This window comes from Perca flavescens, chromosome 2 (assembly GCF_004354835.1).
Source record: "Perca flavescens isolate YP-PL-M2 chromosome 2, PFLA_1.0, whole genome shotgun sequence".
NCBI classification, from domain to species: Eukaryota; Metazoa; Chordata; class Actinopteri; order Perciformes; family Percidae; genus Perca; species Perca flavescens.
This window is the reverse complement of record NC_041332.1, coordinates 17,693,344-17,712,596: the sequence shown is the minus strand read 5'-3', so window position 1 is coordinate 17,712,596 and position 19,253 is coordinate 17,693,344. Positions and strand designations below refer to the sequence as shown.

At 39.2% G+C, this 19,253-nt stretch overlaps 1 protein-coding gene across 1 annotated transcript in view; it reads left to right on the top strand.

The window, feature by feature from the left end:
* LOC114548934 (zeta-sarcoglycan) overlaps positions 1–19,253 on the top strand; it is a 175,942-nt gene that overhangs the window by 73,058 nt on the left and 83,631 nt on the right. The window contains exon 3 of the mRNA XM_028568961.1: positions 17,718–17,805. Within this exon, the coding sequence (XP_028424762.1) occupies positions 17,718–17,805 (88 nt within the window). The remainder of the gene's footprint in view (positions 1–17,717; positions 17,806–19,253) is intronic.

The window sequence follows — 19,253 nt, the reverse complement described above, 5'->3', positions numbered from 1 at the left end:
TATTTTTAAAACATTAGTTCAAATTTTAATTAGTTTTACAATCGAAATCTAAAGTTTATCCAAACAATAACTCCGTTTCCCTGGTTACGCCTGACGGTTTGACTAATACCTGGAACAATCATTCCCATCCATCAGGTTCTTATGCAATGCAAACGTTGTTCACTCCACCAGGAATTAGGAAGGACCTTAGATACGACTTGCCTCCCTGATAGAACCCTTCAGTTTAGCTACGAGTCGGAAAGCTAACGTTATGCTAGCAAGATCCAAAGTCAATAACATTGTGTACAGTTGACAATCAGTAAAAATAATTTGACAGTATGTTGAACAACAAGACAAGCTAGCTATCCAGCCATGTCATTGTCCCCAAAAAAATATAACGACTTTTACGAAGAATTTGATCCGCGATTTGTAACTTTACTGTCGGCTTCAGCGGCGCATCCTGAAGCAGCGAGCTGAACAGTGAACGGGATGTGAGATATTGTTATTCGCTGTGAAACAAAGTCAGTCCTGAGGGCCAGTATAACTTACTTCTTGCAGCCTGTGTGTTTTAGCACCATCCTGTGGTGTTCAAAGGACAAGTTGGAAATAATAAATCCACATTTCCTTTTTGATTTAATGTAGCGCATTCATTTAAGAACAGTAAACAGACAGTTTCACCGTAACTCCTTTAGTAGGTGTCTTACATCAATTTTTAATAGACACCCTGCAGCGAATCAGAATCGAGTATTCACCCAGACCATGGTATAAACCGGTATATACTACTATATATTTTTCGAAGAAAAATTTAAGGAATGTATTTTATTTGTTATTATTTTTGATTACTAATGGTGGTTTTGAATGTTTAAAATGTAATAATAATTTTATATTCAAGTTAATTAAATGTTTGCCTTTTCTTGGTAATGGATGGCTCTTCATAGCGCATACATTTTGGCAAGCTGGAGACTAACAGTTGTTGCTACAGGTACTGTATGAGGAAATTTCCTTCAACACATGGACAGCCTTCCCTTCCTTCCTAAAGCACTACAGTAAGTGCAGAGGTATACAGACATGTTCCCTCCTTGATGGTATGGGTACTGGTAAAATCATGAAGGATTGAGGTTGCCTTGACATAAAGGTCCACTTTCTCTGGGGCCAGATCAATCACATAGCAATAGATCTGCCACCGAGTGAATCCCAGTGCTGAAATGTCAGCCTGGCACAGCTGTGGTGATAACTGAAGATCCTCTTCTCCCTTAAGATGATGGAGCCTGGCACAACTGTAGAACAGGAAAGCCAATTATCATACCAAAACAATGGGAAGCTTCCATGATGTCCTGTTCCAAATTTGATGTCTGGGAAATTCAGCGTTCCAGCCAAGAGGCAGCTGCCTATGTTGAAACTGGCAAGCAGTTGCTTACAGTAGGTCATTGGTCCTGCCATATGCAGCAACATACACAACTTTAAACCAGTACATTGAAATCACTACACACAAGAGAATAATTGAAAATGCCCCTTGAAACTGTAAATACAGAGCCAGAGATGTCTCCAGGAGAATAAAGACCCAGATCAAGGACAGTGTATGAAACATAGACAGGGAACCCAGAACCAAAACTGATGGGCAGTTCTGAGAAAAAAGAGGGGAGGAACTAAAAAAGTGAGAGAGGGAGGGAAGGAGAGGATGGACTTGAAATCCCAACACAACAGAAAGTCCAACTGTTCGCAGATGAAGCAAAGGAGTCCTCCAGTTGGAATTCTTTGTAACTAAAAGGCACATTCAGAAACACTAAATATCAAGTTCTCAAAAATGCCCCCAAATTGGATTGACATCCCCAAATTTGACAATGTATTTCAGACTGCAAATATGAGATAAAATTATTGTGTATACCAGTGTATCGCTTTGAGATAATTTTTTTGTCCAATATCATACTATAAAATGACTGAATGACCAAATGGCAGAGCTTTCAGACATAGATTCGTACAAAGTAACAGCAGAGGGAGCTAAGATTAACGACTAAACACTGGATGGAGATCAAAGCGAGATATAACAAGAATGTAAATAAGAAGGGGGCTCTTCAGTTGCTTGGAAGCATTGGAAATGAATTGAAGAGAAGTCAGCTGAAAGAGACATCAAGGAAAAAGTAACTGGAAAAATGAGCAAAATAATGAGATGAAAGAAGTGTGATTGTGTACTTTATCCTTAGAGGAAATCGTGCATCCACATGATTTTCCTGTCCCATCCTGGTCCCATCCTTGGACACTGTTTACCTCTTTTAGAACTAGTGTATGTTTGAAAAGTCTCAAATTTGAGAATCATTTCTAGTCTTCTGTCTAAACGTTCTTATCATTTGATCCCTTTTACAGCATTTATTTTTCTTGTTCTAATATTTGAAACCAGTTGTCACTTCTCTGCCAGGGTGCTCCCTGTTCATTAGTTGTTTTAATATGTCCTCACATTCAGCACCTCCCCTTGTGGAGATCTATGCTGCAGTCTTGAGTGCCAGCATTACTTTTATATCTCGAGTGAACTCTTTTGGGACTGTTTTTTTTTTTTTTTAATAGTGCAGAGAAATAGTTAGTAAAGAGAGGGAGCCTCTGCTCTGCAGGAACGCCCGGATCACATTCAGACAGTTACACAGCCCAGTACAACCAGAGTCTGATCTGGGGATTGAACCGACGACCACAAGCTTGCTTCTGTGACCTTTAGGCCACCACTGCCCATGTTGATTGTTACTGTAGTTGTGCTCCTTATGGTTGCATACATTATGTTAATGATAATGATGGTGGCCTCAGTCCGGAAACCAAATGCAAACACAAAGGTTGGCCCATTAAAGAATGTTAGTAAAAATATTATTTTCCTCCCTTAATTGTCTTCATGCAAAGAGTGATCAAATGTATTTGCACAGCTAAACAAGCTGAATGGTGTTCATTATCATTAACATACTGTACAGTGATCATGGTTGCACACTGTATGTTTAAGTCAACGACAACTTGATATATTGCATATTTTTGTCTGTGTAATTTACTATTTAATTTATTTAAATTTTAAACCCCCTTGAAATGACTGTAATCAATATTTTCATAATAGCAATGTATCAAATGGCAATATAAAAACAATGGAAACCATGCAAAAAGGGTCACTATGAGTTCTCTGGAGTTCATTGCTTAGCTGCCCTTCCCACAACTTAATTATTTTGGTTCACTCCCGCCACTCTCATAGTCCCATTTTCCGCTGCAGCAGGGAAATGTTTTCAGCAAAAAAGCTCTAAAAACCTGTGCTCAGCACTAATCAGCAGACATACAAAGTTAGTGACTAGCTGGTGACTATAGTGGAGCACTTAGCAGCTAAAGAGTCAGATACTTCCCTCAGGAGTTGGTACCGGTGGCCAAGAAAATTATTATTGCAGGTTTATGGTCATGGGTGATAAGTTTTAAATCCTTTGCTTTTCTCTTTCAAAGCAAGTGGAGAACAATGGGTACATGGCTTATTGTATGCAGCTCTTGCCTTCTGTCCAACCTCTAATACCACCAACCTCTTGTCTATCCTGTCCCATTCATGTCTTCTATGTCTCAAGTACCATTTAACGAATATTCCAAGGTCTCTTTTTTTCAATTTTTGCAAACTATTTCCAATAAGTTCTACCTTTCCATCCGGACTCAGACTGGTAATAGCAAAGTGAGTTGCTGTTTCACTATGTGTGAATGCAACCCTATCATTGTGTATGATTGGTGACAAAGTTATTTATCTCCTCTATCTTATCCCTTGGCTGCTGAATGTGTAATGCAAAACAGAAAATTGCATACTGACAAATAATGACACCATGTCCAATGCATATTATAGAAAATTAATACATTCCATATGCATTTAGCTCCATGGGTTGGAACCATTTGCTGCCCCTTTTATCTCCATCATGTCTTCTATGTCTCAAGTACCATTTAACGAATATTCCAAGGTCTCTTTTTTTCAATTTTTGCAAACTATTTCCAATAAGTTCTACCTTTCCATCCGGACTCAGACTGGTAATAGCAAAGTGAGTTGCTGTTTCACTATGTGTGAATGCAACCCTATCATTGTGTATGATTGGTGACAAAGTTATTTATCTCCTCTATCTTATCCCTTGGCTGCTGAATGTGTAATGCAAAACAGAAAATTGCATACTGACAAATAATGACACCATGTCCAATGCATATTATAGAAAATTAATACATTCCATATGCATTTAGCTCCATGGGTTGGAACCATTTGCTGCCCCTTTTATCTCCATCATGTCTTATCCCTCAGATCAATTCCCAGTTGTCCTCTCACACTCTCCTCTCATTTCTGTCAACCATTCCCATGTCCCATTTTATGCAATGTTTCCCCATCAAGAGAATCCATTTCATCTCTCTCATGTCCTTGTAAACCATTCCCTGTAATTATGAAGGCAAGCTTCTCAACTGGGGATTTCATCACATGGCTGAGAGCTCTGCAGAGAAGCCAACATCAGGAAATCCCTGTCACAGCAATGAGACACTAACAGACCACAAGACATACTGAACTGCTAGAAAAAAATGAGCCAACCAGCCCAGAGGACGATTGATTAAAGCCTCAGTCTGCAAACCAAATGCAAACACAAAGGTTGGTCTACGATTTTCCTCTCTTGATTGTCTTCATGCAAAGAATGATGACATTTTTTTGCGCAGCTAAACAAGCTTAGTGGTTTATGATTTCACACCAAAAGAGCTAATTGTTACACTGAATAGTGTTTTTTGGCAAAGCATAGATTCTCAAGAATCATAAGAACATACACTCTGTAACTTTTAGTCCATCTGAAAAAGTTCTGAAAAATCAGCTCATTCCCTCTTTAATGTGTTTCTAACCAGACAAAGATTTATGCAGCATTATTCTTTCTGTTCTACTTTTTAACAGGATTGGGTCTTTATAGTAAATAAGCCTCAGCCTCAAGCCCCCAGTAAATCTCAGTTTGAGGCAGCCACATCCCTTCCAACATTGCTCCTTTGGGGGGAGATATAGGCCCAGCATACATTATTCAATATGACTATGACTAGGGTATAACAAGCTGGTGAGGCTGAGCCTTAAAGACCTATAGGTAAGTGTGGATAATAGCGATGATAGATCTATTTTATTGACTGTTCACTTAGGAACACAACACTTGTCGGTGCATTAGGTACTCAGCATGTCATACTCTCTTTCATTTTGTTTTGTCTTATTTCTTTTAATTACAGCCGCACTGTCTGTGATGTAGATCAGGTTTGAAACCAATAACCTTGAGGCGAAAGATAAGTCAGTGCATTCCTGTGTTATATTTCCCCTCGCAATGATAACTGTGATCTGGATTAGAACCGGAACCTGCAGCCTTTAGGCTAGTAATAGACCAGTAATGTAAGTGTTATTTATCTCTGCTATGATCGCTATCTAATCTGTCTTGTTTTGATGGGATGGATTGCCCTGGCTTTGTAGAGGTGACAAAGTTAAAGAGAAGAGTCTGTATAGCCATTAAAGGAAAAATGGGCTTTAAACACACAGATAAACACACACATACACACACACACACACACTAGCACCCATTTACGCCTGAGTTCAGTGCAAATGAAAAAGGATCTGTTGTGATCCCCTGGGGAATTGGACAGAGACAGCTATGAAACTACAGAAAAAAGAGGGATACCAGAGCAATAAAACACATATAAAGATGTATCAGATCTTAAATGCATTTTGAAATACACAATATCATTCCAAAGATTGCTAGACAACGAGCAACATAACACCAGTCATGTTAGAGTGATAAGTAAGAAACAAACAAAAACTTATTTTAGGAATAGTTGTAAGTAGTTAGTTGTTTTCCATAAAAGTATTCATAATACTATAAGTGTGTGTGTGTGTGTGTGTGTGTGTGTGTGTGTGTGTGTGTGTGTGTGTGTGTGTGTCAGCCAGTACAGGACACTGACCTCGATCAATAATCTATTAGCAGCAAGGCAGGCGTACACACACACACACACACACACACACACACACACACACACACACAAACGCACGCACATGCACACAAACATTTAGACACACACAGATGAATAAGGTCAACTATTGTCACATTTGTAATTTTTTTTACATAAGCACACAAACTTCTCTAGAGTTAACTTATTCCTCTTTCACCTCAAGTATTTGTACCATGGGGGAATATCTCATGGCAAATGGAGCATTGCAGCTTTATCTGCTATGCTCTGCTCCCCTACTCCTTCCTCTCCACTTATCTTGTCTCTTCTCCTCTCCTCAACCATGCCGCAGGACACAGGACTTGAGGGAAAATGTGCTTCTACAGAGACAAATAAGGCCATGATGTAGCCATAGACGGTTGTCCATGTTGATGTGGTTGCTCTGTATGTGTGCGTTAAATGAGATATATTTAAACACAAGCTGCATATTTAATAAGGCTAGTAGGTGCCGGGTCTTGCGTGTGAGCGTACGTGCCTGCATATATGTTTTACATCATGGATTAGTTCTGCTGGTTTATATACTGTCATCCCACAGTGCAGGATCGTGATTCAACACCTCACTGCTTCATTGCCATAACAACACCATTGATTTCACTTTGCCTCCATGCAAGTTTAAAGCAGACACAGATACATGATGTTCATGGAGTGGATTCATTTTGTGCACAGTGAGCGCTGCACTTTTGCTGATGTTTTGCACTGATAGGACTGCATCCAATTTCGTTGTACATGTACAGTGACAATAAGACTATTCTATCCTGCCACTTTTCATTGCTGAATCTGCTCTCTGTGTGTGCAGGGGTTTATTTACAGTATAACAATATCAGCTTCAGCAAAGTATGCCTACAAAAGCTGTTTTTTATGCTGATGAAGGTCCCTTTAGAAAAGCATTGAAGCTAACCTGCCTTGACTTAAAAAACGAAAAGAGTTACTGACGGTGTTAAGATGGCGGGAGAGTGGCTCAGTGGTTAGCCCTGTTTCCTCACAGCAAGAACATTGATGCTGCTAGTCAGATCCTTTCTGTGTGAAGTGGTCATGCATCTGCCGTGTCTTTAGGTTTTTTTTCCGTTACAGAACTGCCCGTAATAAATTCTTGGCTCTGGAAATATTACTGGAAATATTTTCAAAATTGCTAATATTGAATTTCATATCATCAATAACCTTGTATTTGATTACATTATCTGAATATGCCTTTAACCTTTGCATACTCATGTGAGTTTCTTTGTATTCTTGTATCTCTATTTTATGAGGAAACATTTTCTTCACAAAGCTGAAAAGATAAATTCAATTCTCCAAGTTTAGGACTAGATTTGGGGTTTGGAAAACACCCGATCATACACTGCAGTTGTCTTTCTGTGTATATGTGGGTAGCACAACAGCAAATAATGCATTAAGAAGTGAGTCAGAGACTGCAGGACAGTAAACAAAAAAGAACAAACCACTTAAGTTTACATAGCTGTTTTTTTGCTTCCTTTTTCTTATCTTATCATGTCCCGACAGGTTCTCTTCAGCATCAGCAGAAACTCTCTCAAACATATTTGGCTAATGCCACAACAGAGCTAACAATATCCTCAGATTGTGTGCTTAAGACCATTATATGAAAATGTATTCCTGAGCGCTAATCTGAAATGGTATGTAAAAATCCCTGTATGTATTTTTTCTCTAAGACCTCAGGTTGGAAGGTATCATTTGTAAAACCTCCCTTACAGGATAGTTTTTGCAAATCTCTGGGATATGAAATACATGGGTGGAAACTCTAAGCACTTTTACCAGAGGCTAAAGCAAAATGCTCCTTTCAACGCATATTTGATTTATTTAAAGAATCGCATGAATATACTTACATTTATTCAGAAATAATTCACATGTTGAGGAGAACAAAGTGAGAACAGAAATCCCCTGTATCAGGCAACCATGGACAAATCAGAAGTGTCAACATTTCCGACCGCAGGTGAAGGCAGCACGTGAGGGCAGTGGACAAAGAGAAAATGAAAAGAGATGAAGCGAGAGTTGATGCGACTTTGCTTTGTTGTTGCATGACCTGTTGTTACACAAACTCCTGGATGGTTCAGTGCTTGTCTTTTGTTTTTTAGCTTTATAGTGTTTAAAACTGTTTTGTGGCTGCGATATCCGGTGATGTTACCTCTTTACTGTTACGTTACCGGGACTCACGCCTAGATATGGACAGACGAGTCTGATCTCCGGTGACATGATTGTCAACCGTAGGGTGACGTCAGGTTCTCCAAAAGTTGAATCGGTCTTAACTTTTTGCCGCAGGCATTCAAAATGAATGGAAAGACTGTCTGACGAGTGACGACACAATGTGAATGAATGCTCAGCCAGCCAGTGCCTCACTGTATTAGCATTATGCACGGCCGTACTATATTTACCTTTTATAAAATTGCCTAAAAAAACAACACCAGGCTGCTACAGTATCACCATAAAGACTTCTAGAAACAGACTGCTCGCTTGCAACTCCACATTTATCCGTTCTTGGCTGAGATGGACGACATAGCGTTGTGCCAGCAGCTAGCGGCTTAAAGCTTAAAACTGACAAAACACCACAGTAAATTTCAGCCTGCATGCACGTAAAAAAATTAATATTCGTTCCCAAAATTAAGTCAAATACCTACCAATCGAATAAATATTCGAATACTCGAATATTCAGAACCAGCCTTATTACGTATATTAATGCATACTTGACATAATTACCTCCAATTTGTGGTGTGGTATACCAGTATTTCTTTCCCACTTGCATTTTTTCCTCGAGCTGCGTGACTTACCATACATTATCGCAGAGAAGCAGAAAGTAGAGGGCTGACGTAGCGGCTTCTGTTTATAGATCTATTTGGTGTGTCTATCTCTAAAACAAATGTTCTGTGGTTTACCCTCCCCTGCCTTCCATCTCTATCTTGCTCTCCCTCCTTTTTTCCTCCCTCCTCGTTTCAAGATTTATCGCTCTGCAATCCTGAAGCCGGGAGGTCCCTGCTTACCTCTGTTTGTCGTTCCCACCCTCCAACTCTTTCCTTGTGTACCCCTTTTTTCTACATTCTTTCACTCACTCAATCACTTTTTACCCCAAGCCCACCACCCCCCACCCGTCCATCTCTCTCACCCTTTCTATCTGTCTGTATCCATTTCCACTTTCCCCCCCTTCTGGTGAAGAACAATACACCCTTTGGGTATGGGTCTGGCAGAAAGAGCAATGGGGCACAGTGGAGCCAGTAACGAAAACAAATGCGACTAGAACACCCATTAATATGATTTGTCATTGTCTTACAAAATATCCTGTATTTCCACTCAGTAATAACTGAAAACCTCTTTTCAGAAATAAGAACAAAAGCTGCAATTTATACTTTCTTTGTTGCTGTTAGATTAGTATAGTACAGTAGAATGTTTCTGCAGGATCTGCAGGACAGTGCCACAGTGCAAGTCTACGAATATTTAGGTTAATCATGAAGAGATCACGAAAGGACAGCAGCTGGAGAGCTGGATTAATAGTTTCAATTGTTTTATGTAGGTGAATGGAGACTTGCAAATAACACACACCTGTGCTTGTTGTGGTGAAATAGAAGCTTACTGTGCTGTATATGTAAATATAAAAAGCATAAGCTTGTGTCGGCAAAAAAATATTTTTTGGTATTTCAGGAGATTGGCTTTCCACTGAATCTGTTTTTTAAAGGCACTAGACGTTAGGCATCTGCATCTCCGGTCTGAGGCTGATATGCATCTCGATGCATTGCCAACGATCTGATACATTAAAGATACACATGCAGCACCTACTGATGTGATACAATCTGATTCACACCCTATTAAGTAATGTGATTTGATTCAATACAATGCTACAATGCTATGCAATTCAAGCAGCCTGCATTGCACCTTCACAAGTTGGCATAAATAGTTTACTTTAACTTAAAAGCGTAATTAAAAGCATATTTAGTCAAAACACATTTGATTATGACATATTGATAGAAATTATGTTCATATATTTTCATATCAAAATTATGCTACCATTTGAGAAAAATATTTAAATAAAAGTAGAGAGGATTCTGATTGATAAGGATATATTAACAGAATTTCTGTCAACATATCATATTCAAATTTGCTCGAAAAACAGTGATCGTAACAGCCTAAATGTCTAAAAAGACATGTCAGATGATTGCGTGTCTTTGTGATTGTGTGTTTGTGTGTGTGCGTGTGTGTGTGTGTGTGTGTGTGTGTGTGTGTGTGTGTGTGCGTGTGTGCGTGCATGCATGCATGCATGCGTGACACATGCATTACATATGAGACTTGTAATTAGGCAAGAGGATGAGAAGCCAACACCTAAGCCTGGAGACAGCAGTATTAGACAATTTGATCATGGAATAATAATTGTAGTTTTGCTGTAAAGCTGTATTTGAAATGATAATAATAATAACATTATTTAACTTGCCAGATCCATACAACTCCATTTCAAATGATTTTTTTTTTTTAAATTACCCAAGAATAGACTTCATTTTCAGCAAATCAAGCATCATTGACTATTGTTTCTGACACAGAGGTCTAAAATAATTGCATTAATTTACAGAGGGCCCTGACCTTCAATGTTATGCTTGGACCTTCAAATGTTGCACTATGCAAATCTACACACACACACACACACACACACACACACACACACACATACACACACAATCATCTGACATGTCCTGCCTGGCTCAGTCTCATGCCAGCTGTCACTTTGAGATTTAAATGGATTAAAATGATCTCAAAACTGTTGACACAAGGCTTGTACAGGACACGGATGACATGTTAAATAGATGATAAGGCCCCATCAGTGCACACAAAAGACCCTTGAACATTAAATCCAAGTACCCAGAGAGTAAGACTGTGAGCAACTCTGGTTTATTTTCTGTTGTTACATAGCCATGGGGACTGAAAACAACAAACAATTACGGCACACCAACAAACACATCACTTATTTATTAGTCCTTGCTAATTAGCTTGAATTAAAATTGAAAGAGGATTGTAGGGACACCGTGGGCACTTTATCACACTGTTTGATTGGTATTCTGTGTTAGCTTGGACCATATACTACGACTTGCCTTTACTAATACATTTAAACAACTCCCCCTGTCTGTTTGAATACCCCAACTCTTTAACTCATTCACCACATTTTTCTAGAGTTGTTCAGATACCAACACCAGGAAATGCCTCTGATACTGCCTAAAATTCTTGTATCGGGAGAATGCAAGTCTATGCATGATCCAATACCAAATTACCATAGTAATTCAGCTCTTAGCCCTGAAAAAAAATATACTTTTAAATAGTTCATGTTCTTTTTCCTCTATGACTGATAAAACTAGAAAAAAGAAAATCATCGTCATCCTCTGTATGTATTTGTTCATGATTTACAAAGGGTTTAACCTGAGCCAGGCCATACAACAATGAGAGCAACCATATCAACACTATACAGGGTTAGTAGTATACAGACTTACATTTGCCAGGTGGCCATTAGTCTGGCTTACCAGATGTACAGTGTGGGTATAAAGCCTAACATCTGGCAAGTCTCTCATGCACCGGATGTTTGACATGTTCCTCCTCTTCCATCTATTTGTCTATCTATTTTGCAATGGCACCATTGCCGCATCCGGGACAGTGCTTAGCCCCGCCCAAGACACAGTGAACAACCCAGAGTACAGTAGTAGTTTTTTCCCCAAAACCAGAATGTCAATGCACCCAGACCATAATCCAATGCTGACACAGCACTATGGAGATAGGTCTGGCAGCGTGAGACTAGGCGGCAAGACACTCCAAATAAAAGATAATGTTGCTCTGTAACTGCTGGATGTGTAAATAAGCAGTTGCTAACAAGTTCAACTTACCGCCAGACAGGTAGACTGGTTTGAGAGGCTGTGGCATTTTGGACAGTAAGAGAGATGGGGAGAATTAGACAGACCAGGGATTGGAGAGCTGAAAGCTTTTTTGTTAAATTGACAGCTAAAAGTATCTCCTGTTAAGCACTTGTCCATTTAGATAGAGATAGACAGTCAGTGAGACAGGCAATCACAGAGATGTAAGCAGGTGAGCTAAAAGCAGTTATTAGACTGATGGAAAAGATGAATCAACTAAACGTATCTTGAATAAGGTTGAGGCTTGGATACTATATAAAGTTAGACAGCTCGAGAGACAGACAGGAGAGCTGAAAGCTGTTATTAGAGTGATGACTAAAGACAAATAACCAAGCAGATAACTTATGAACCTTCAGTCCAGACCTGTTTAGGCTGACAGTCAGACAGGCAGTCAGTTAGACAGACAGTGAGACAGGCGAGCTGAAAGCTGTTATTAGGACCCATCTATACTGGTGGCTGGAGGCTGTGATGATGAGCTAGTCCACAGCTTATTATTACCTGACTAATTACTCTGGCTACCTCAGGCTGGCAGCTCTGTGCCTGTATTTGTAATCAAAGTAAAATTAAACTATTAACTGAATTAATAGCACCGTGGTGTATGTTGTGTCAGCTCACGGGAGAGAGCATGATGTGTGTGCCTTTAGTGTATTTATTTGTGCCTCTCTGCACATTTCACACGATGAGGGGAGATTTAGGAGCGAGACTCCAAACACAAAATCCAGATGGACAAAGCAGAGAGCGGGAGAGGGAGATAAACAGAGGAATGAACTGAGCACAAAGTAAACATCACAAATAATGTATTTTACTTGTGAGGAAATGTGACATGTGCTCACCAAACCATATTTTGATTGTTTTTTTTTTATAATTATCTGCTGGTGCTACCAGTACAACCACTGTAACCGAATGCATTTTTCATATATTCATGGGTTTTAATTTTCCAGTCAATTTCTCTGTGTAGCGATTGGCCAGCTGTGCAGGGGTGAGAGATGAGTCAGGAAAGCCAATCTCAATGTATCACTTATCTTGAGAAATATCCCCAAATTAATATTTTTGAATACTATTTGAATATAGTTTTGAAACTAGTTCACTGTTTCTCATTGTTAAACTGTCTTTCAATTTGAACTTTCAATGGGATTGTTTTAATTGTCTCCCAGGATATTTTGTTTCCCTTGAATTATATTACTATAATTCATATACAGTAACATAGGCTAGCTGATGTCGAAATGTGGGATGTGTTTTATACAGAAATGCTTTAGGGCGCTTTCATATTGTATTTTTTTTTTTTTTAGATTATTTTTTGGGCATTTTTAGGCCTTTATTCAACAGGACAGCTTAAGACATAAAAGGGGAGAGAGAAGGGGAATGACATGCAGCAAAGGGCCGCAGGTCGGAGTCAAACCTGGTCCTGCTGCATTGAGGAGTAAACCTCTATATATGGGCGCCCGCTCTACCAACTGAGCTATCCTGGAATCCATATTGTATTGTTTAATCAGTGCACTTATGGATCATTACCGTGTGAGCGTGGCGTTGGATGGTGTTGAGGATTATCTGAGGTAGCCTGTTACAAATTGTCCACAGCCAGATTACACACAGTAAAAACTTTTCCCACACACACATGCACTTCATAGAATGTTCTATAATTCCATCACTGATTGGATTTCTTGCATCAAACAATGTAAAAGATGATTTATGCATCACCTGACGGATTCATGCCTAAGACATGAAACGATTACAGTACCATTCTTAAGTGCAAAAAACCTTTCAGTATAACTCCAAAAGGATGAACATCAAACTAATATTAAAATGTGAAAACATCAAACATCACTGACGATCAGAGCTTTCATGGTGAGAAATGAACATTTGATGTCGCAGAAAACTAGCTGAAAAGGCATATAAGCAGCATCTCTTTACAAGTCAGCTTTCACAAATACGTATGTATTGTCTATGTACACAAAGATTTTTAATTATATAAAGCCAGTGTCTATGGCCCTATTCTTCAAACTGTATGAACAAGTCCTGAACTAATCAAAGAGCACCGAGCCCATAAGTGCACATTGCCTGTTGATTGAAGCAGTGTATGCGTAAAAAAAAACATCACACATCACTTTATTTTCCACAATTAGTGGAATATTTGCTACTACCACCAAGATCTGCACCCGCGGCGGCTCACTTGAGAATGATTGATTTTATAACAGTTACCGATGTCTGAATATATTTCATCATGGAGGGCAGATTCACATTACCTTAGGTAAGACCAAACAAAGGGAAAAACACAGTAGTATATAGAGCCATGATTAATTGGAACACAATGCCCAGTCATGCTATTCAAGAAAATAGAAGATTTACTTAAAGAACATCTCCTAGCTGAGCTGTGCTCTTCATTTGCTAATACTCAATGACTGCTGCCAGTCTCATTGAGGGTTTTATGTGGGCTTTTGCTTGGTCTGACTATCAGTGATCAATGTCATAATCTCATCTCTACATTCTGTGAATAATTTAAACTAGGTCCTGTGTTGTGTTGTGTTGAGTTGAATGTTGTTTTGTCTTGTTATTATTTTGGTTGTTTTTCTTTCTGTGATGTATTGAATGTTGTTTTGTTTGGTGGTTGTTTTTAATGTAACTATGCACGGCAATGTATAGCTGCACAAGTTTTGGGTGGACTCCAGGAAGAATAGATGTGGCTATGGCCCCAGCTAATGCAGATCCCAATAAATCAAATCAAATTAAATCAGGTTCTTCCTGTGTCAGCATGAGTGTAAAAAAGCAAACAGCACAGTCCATTCTATTGTGTGATGACATATAATTTGTTCTGAATGCAATATGTCGTATATATGTAAAAATTGGTAACCAAGTTGATAAGGAGCTTTTGATTTTGCACTTGATGGCGTAAACTGTGGTTATTGTTGATCGCTTTCAGGTGGAATCGACAATATCTCATTAAGGAGGACAAGCCATTATTGTTACCTGCTCCTACAATACGTTTCACTTAAGCACCACCAGTCATATTGTTTGTCTTCAATCAGCGGATTTATAAATAGACATTTGTTTAATATGCAGCAATTAGTTACAGCCCTCATTCCCATGCATTTGCATACTTGTGCTTAATCAAATAAGATTTTCCATCTATGGTTCTACTTCTGCACTAAATGAATGGGATCAGTCCTGTTCATGCACACTGCCCATTAAACTGGAATGATTCGAAACACATTACATCTGCCATGCTTTACAGAGCGCCCATCGCTTTAAACAGAGTGGAAAGATAATATAGTGAAGCCTATCACACGCCCCGTTTACAAAGATTCATCCAGCATACATGTATTATGACGCAGATGAGAGAGGCAATGCAAAATAAACTGTGTGGAGCACCCATTTGTTGTTTGGCGTGTTTGCTACCTGACTGTATGAGTGGGTGGTGTGTGTCTGTGTGTATGTGCACCAAGGCTGCGATGTGTACAACTTTGCAACTCAGCACTCATTTGGATGTTAGATGTTAGATGTGTGTGCGTTCACATCGAGAATATGTGTATGTGTGTATGCTGTACGTTACCCACATGTCGTCACTCACAAGTCTTGTTTGTCCCTGCTTTTGTTGTGCATGCTGTTTATGTGTGTTTTCTGTTCGTTCCTCTGGTGTGGCGGTTTTTGTTTGTGATCAGCTCGAGTCATCCCTTGGAGTCGCTCAGCGCTCCAAAATAGAGAACAGACAGGTGTGACATATTAAAAATTTGGTCTTGACAAAACAATGAATATCCATCCATAACAAATAGCAAAACAGAGAGAGAGGGTGTGAGAGAGGGAGATTGAGGGTGTAGAGGAAGGAACGGGGGGAAAAAAAGAGGATTTTTCCATTGCAACAGATCAACAACTTTTACATTTTTAAACACAATTCTCATTTGGAATTCAGACCAGAATGCAGCAAGATATTAATTTGGGGAAATCAACAGAGAAATTGGGTCACCTGTGAGCCATTTATTTCACGCCGCCAAAACAAATAAGCAATTTAAAACAGAGAGGGAGAGAAGTGAAGGGAAAGATAATAAAAAGAAAATTATGTAAGTGTAGAGTTATAATGGAAGGGCGAAGGAGAACGGAAAGGAAAGTTGGTGAGTACGATGGATTTGCTTACTGGGAGGAAGGTGGGGGACAGGGAGAGAGAGAGAGAGAGAGAGAGAGAGAGAGAGAGAGGTTGAGTTTGGAACTTAATATGAAAATGGCAGACATGGGCTTAACATTCATTGCAACACACATCCACTGAATGTAAACCATTGTGTGCGGTGTGTGGCTCAATCAGATTCTAAAGTGGAGAGCAGAGGTCAGGGTCACAGTTGCATTTAGCTCATTTACGTTGATAATAATTGCATTTTTGTGCACATACACACACACAGACACACAACAAGAACAAGCAAACGCACTAACAGACAGGATGCTGTCTTGAATAGATTATGCAAATTAAATGCAGAGTATCTCAGACAGGCAGAAGCGAGGTAGTCAAGTGTGAACTGTGAAGGTTGATACAGGCTAAGGCTGTACTGACTGGTGCTCAGAGGGGTAAGGGTAATGTAGGGGCTACAGGGGAATAAAAAAAAAAAAGCAGAGAGCACATGTATGGGAGTATGGCAACTGAAAGTGTTTCAGTATTAGGGGTGGAATGGTACAAAGAAGTCCCGGTTCAGTTCATACCTCAATATCACAGTTTGGTTTGGTACAATGGAGGGAAAAGCAAAACAAAAATGCAGAAGGCATTTTTTTTTTTATTGTGCATGTCTGTTTTTTTAGCTTTCCGTAGCACGCAAAGTCCAACCATCAGTCGTTAGGGAAACGGAGGGTGCAGCTGACAACTTGTGCTCCATCAACGTCCGTGTTTGGTTGTATATTGAAGGGTTTGCCTCATATGGCATGTTGTAACGAGGTTCGAGTACATACAGCAAATACTTGAAGCCAGGTTACTCTACGAGTGAATATGGGCGCGTTGAAGATGACATGTAAATTCCGATTGCTTCAGTGATTTTTTTTTGGGAAAAGAAGTTGGACAGTTTTTTTTGTCTCGTTCCAGTGATTGGAACATCTGGGTGATGGCGTCGGATATGCGTTAGCATGTTCGATGTATTTCCACTCACATAACCAACAACTGCTGAACAACGGCGACACAGTCCTCGTCTTATCCACCACTCTCTCTCCTGTACTACTGTAACTGACTGGGAAACCAAAGTTTTCCCAAACTTGCGATTTTTATACCGTGTATTCTCCATGTAAATTCATGTAGGCTACCGATCCGAGACTCCCGTACCGTTTTGGTTCAATATGAATACATATGCAGTGTTGGGAAAGTTCACTTTCTACATGAACTAGTTCAAAGTTCAGTTCACAAATTTTAAAATGAACTAGTTCAGTTCATAGTTCATACTTCAACATTTTTAATTAAGTTCACAGTTCCAAAGATTAACCAGTTCATAGTTCTTTTTTTTCCATCATGCTGCTGCGAGCTATTATTTTTCAAAATTATTACCACAGCCCATATTGAACCACAGACAGCAATTATTTTATCAGTTTTAACACTGAAACTATGCGTCTGATTTCATCTTCATATCCAATTAGTTCAATGTGCCGTTTCAGGTTTGCTGTGGATGTGACTGAAGTGCGGATTTTCTTTTTGAATACAGTGAATACAATACAGTACGTTCAGTTCACGTTCGCCCAAAATATGAACGTGTTGATGAACTATCGTTCAATGAACGTGTTCAGGCACAACACTGAATACTGAGTACCGTTCCACCCCTCCATCAGTATGCATGGATTTGTTTTTGAGACTGTAAGAAATATACAACTTGCTGTCTTAGTCATCTTTCTCCCTCTTCCTCTCTTTAGGACAGTCCATTGATTCTTCAGTCGGACAGAAATGTGACTGTCAATGCTAGGAACGATCAGGGACAACTGACTGGTCAGCTAACCGTGGGTAAGACACACACACACACACACACCATACACCATACAAAGACATGTCCACATGTACTACATTGGCAGTAAACATTTTCTTTCAAAACAACCTCTAAACCGAATCATTTCTCCAAGACAGTTATATTGCTTTGTTTGTGCTTGGATTCCTAAATGCATTTTACCTCCATCTGTTTACCAAACAAAATGCTATCTTTTTCCATTAGTGTATCTCACTGAGGCTGACAGCCAGGCTGTTTTCTAAACAAAATAATTTTTCCAAGCTCTCATTGGATTTGCGAGGGCCCAGTGTCTTACAGAAGACGTCACTCAGAGGACATATCACATGTATAATATGACATATGCTTATAGGACTCAATAACTAGAAACAAGTTAAAGAACCTGAATGAAAAAATCTTTAACTAATCAGATAAAAACATGGAAATCCTGAAGAATAAGCAAGAAAACTCTGTACTGTACCGTATGGCTTCATTAAATTGTCTACGTCATTGTGTGTTTTTCTTCCTATAGTGATTAGTGGAGAGAGATCTGGGTCAGCGTGATGCGTCAAAATATTGGTTCTGCTTAAAGCAGAAGTGTTTCAGTTTTTTTGGTGAATCTGTGAGCTAGAATAGAGAAGAGATCATTACATTTATAATATATATACTTCAACTTTATCACTAAGGCTTGTTTGGATATAATATTTAGTTGTGTTAAATTTTTCTCATATACGTCTCGAAGCTGTCCCCGAGTGCCGTAATGTCTACCGTTTTGGACGGAATTATTTTTATAGGTAGTCAGGTTTCCCTACACTGTGCGAGAACAGGCCGAAATTATAATTCAATTTGCAGCAATTCCCGAGCGTCTGAGAAGTTTTTTGCTTTTTCCCCGCCAGTCGTCATGATTCGGTGTAACGAAAGAACAACTGCCAGGGTCACTAACATACTGATCAGCATTCATGAGGTGCACACTTGTGGGTAATCTGTGATTTTTAAAGGGAACATTGCTTACAGATGTACGTACGCACAGTTTTATAACTGAAATTTTTTTGCCGTATGCCATTTTTGCCTTTTGGCCACACGCACACTTTTAGTAAGGATCCTACGCACAGTTTTATAAATGAGACTCCAGGGCCGTCACAGATTGGTGACGTACCTTATCAAGCTTGCCCTCGACACGTTTAAATCTCACATTTCAGAGAAGTGCACAGAACTCTCCAGCTTCAGGAGAGGAAAGTGAAAACACCTCTCTAGTGACACACTTTGCACAGATACAATTCATTATATTCAAGGTCAGACATTTTAGGGGACATAAACATTAGAAAAACACATTTTTTACGTGGAGGGGGACTTTAAATAAAGCTCAGTGTTTTGGTCCAGTAACAGCTGGCTCAATGTTATCAGTGTTTCAGTTTTATTACATCAGACAGGCAGTTCAAGTTATTTTGTTTTTTTTATTTTTTTAGTTTTT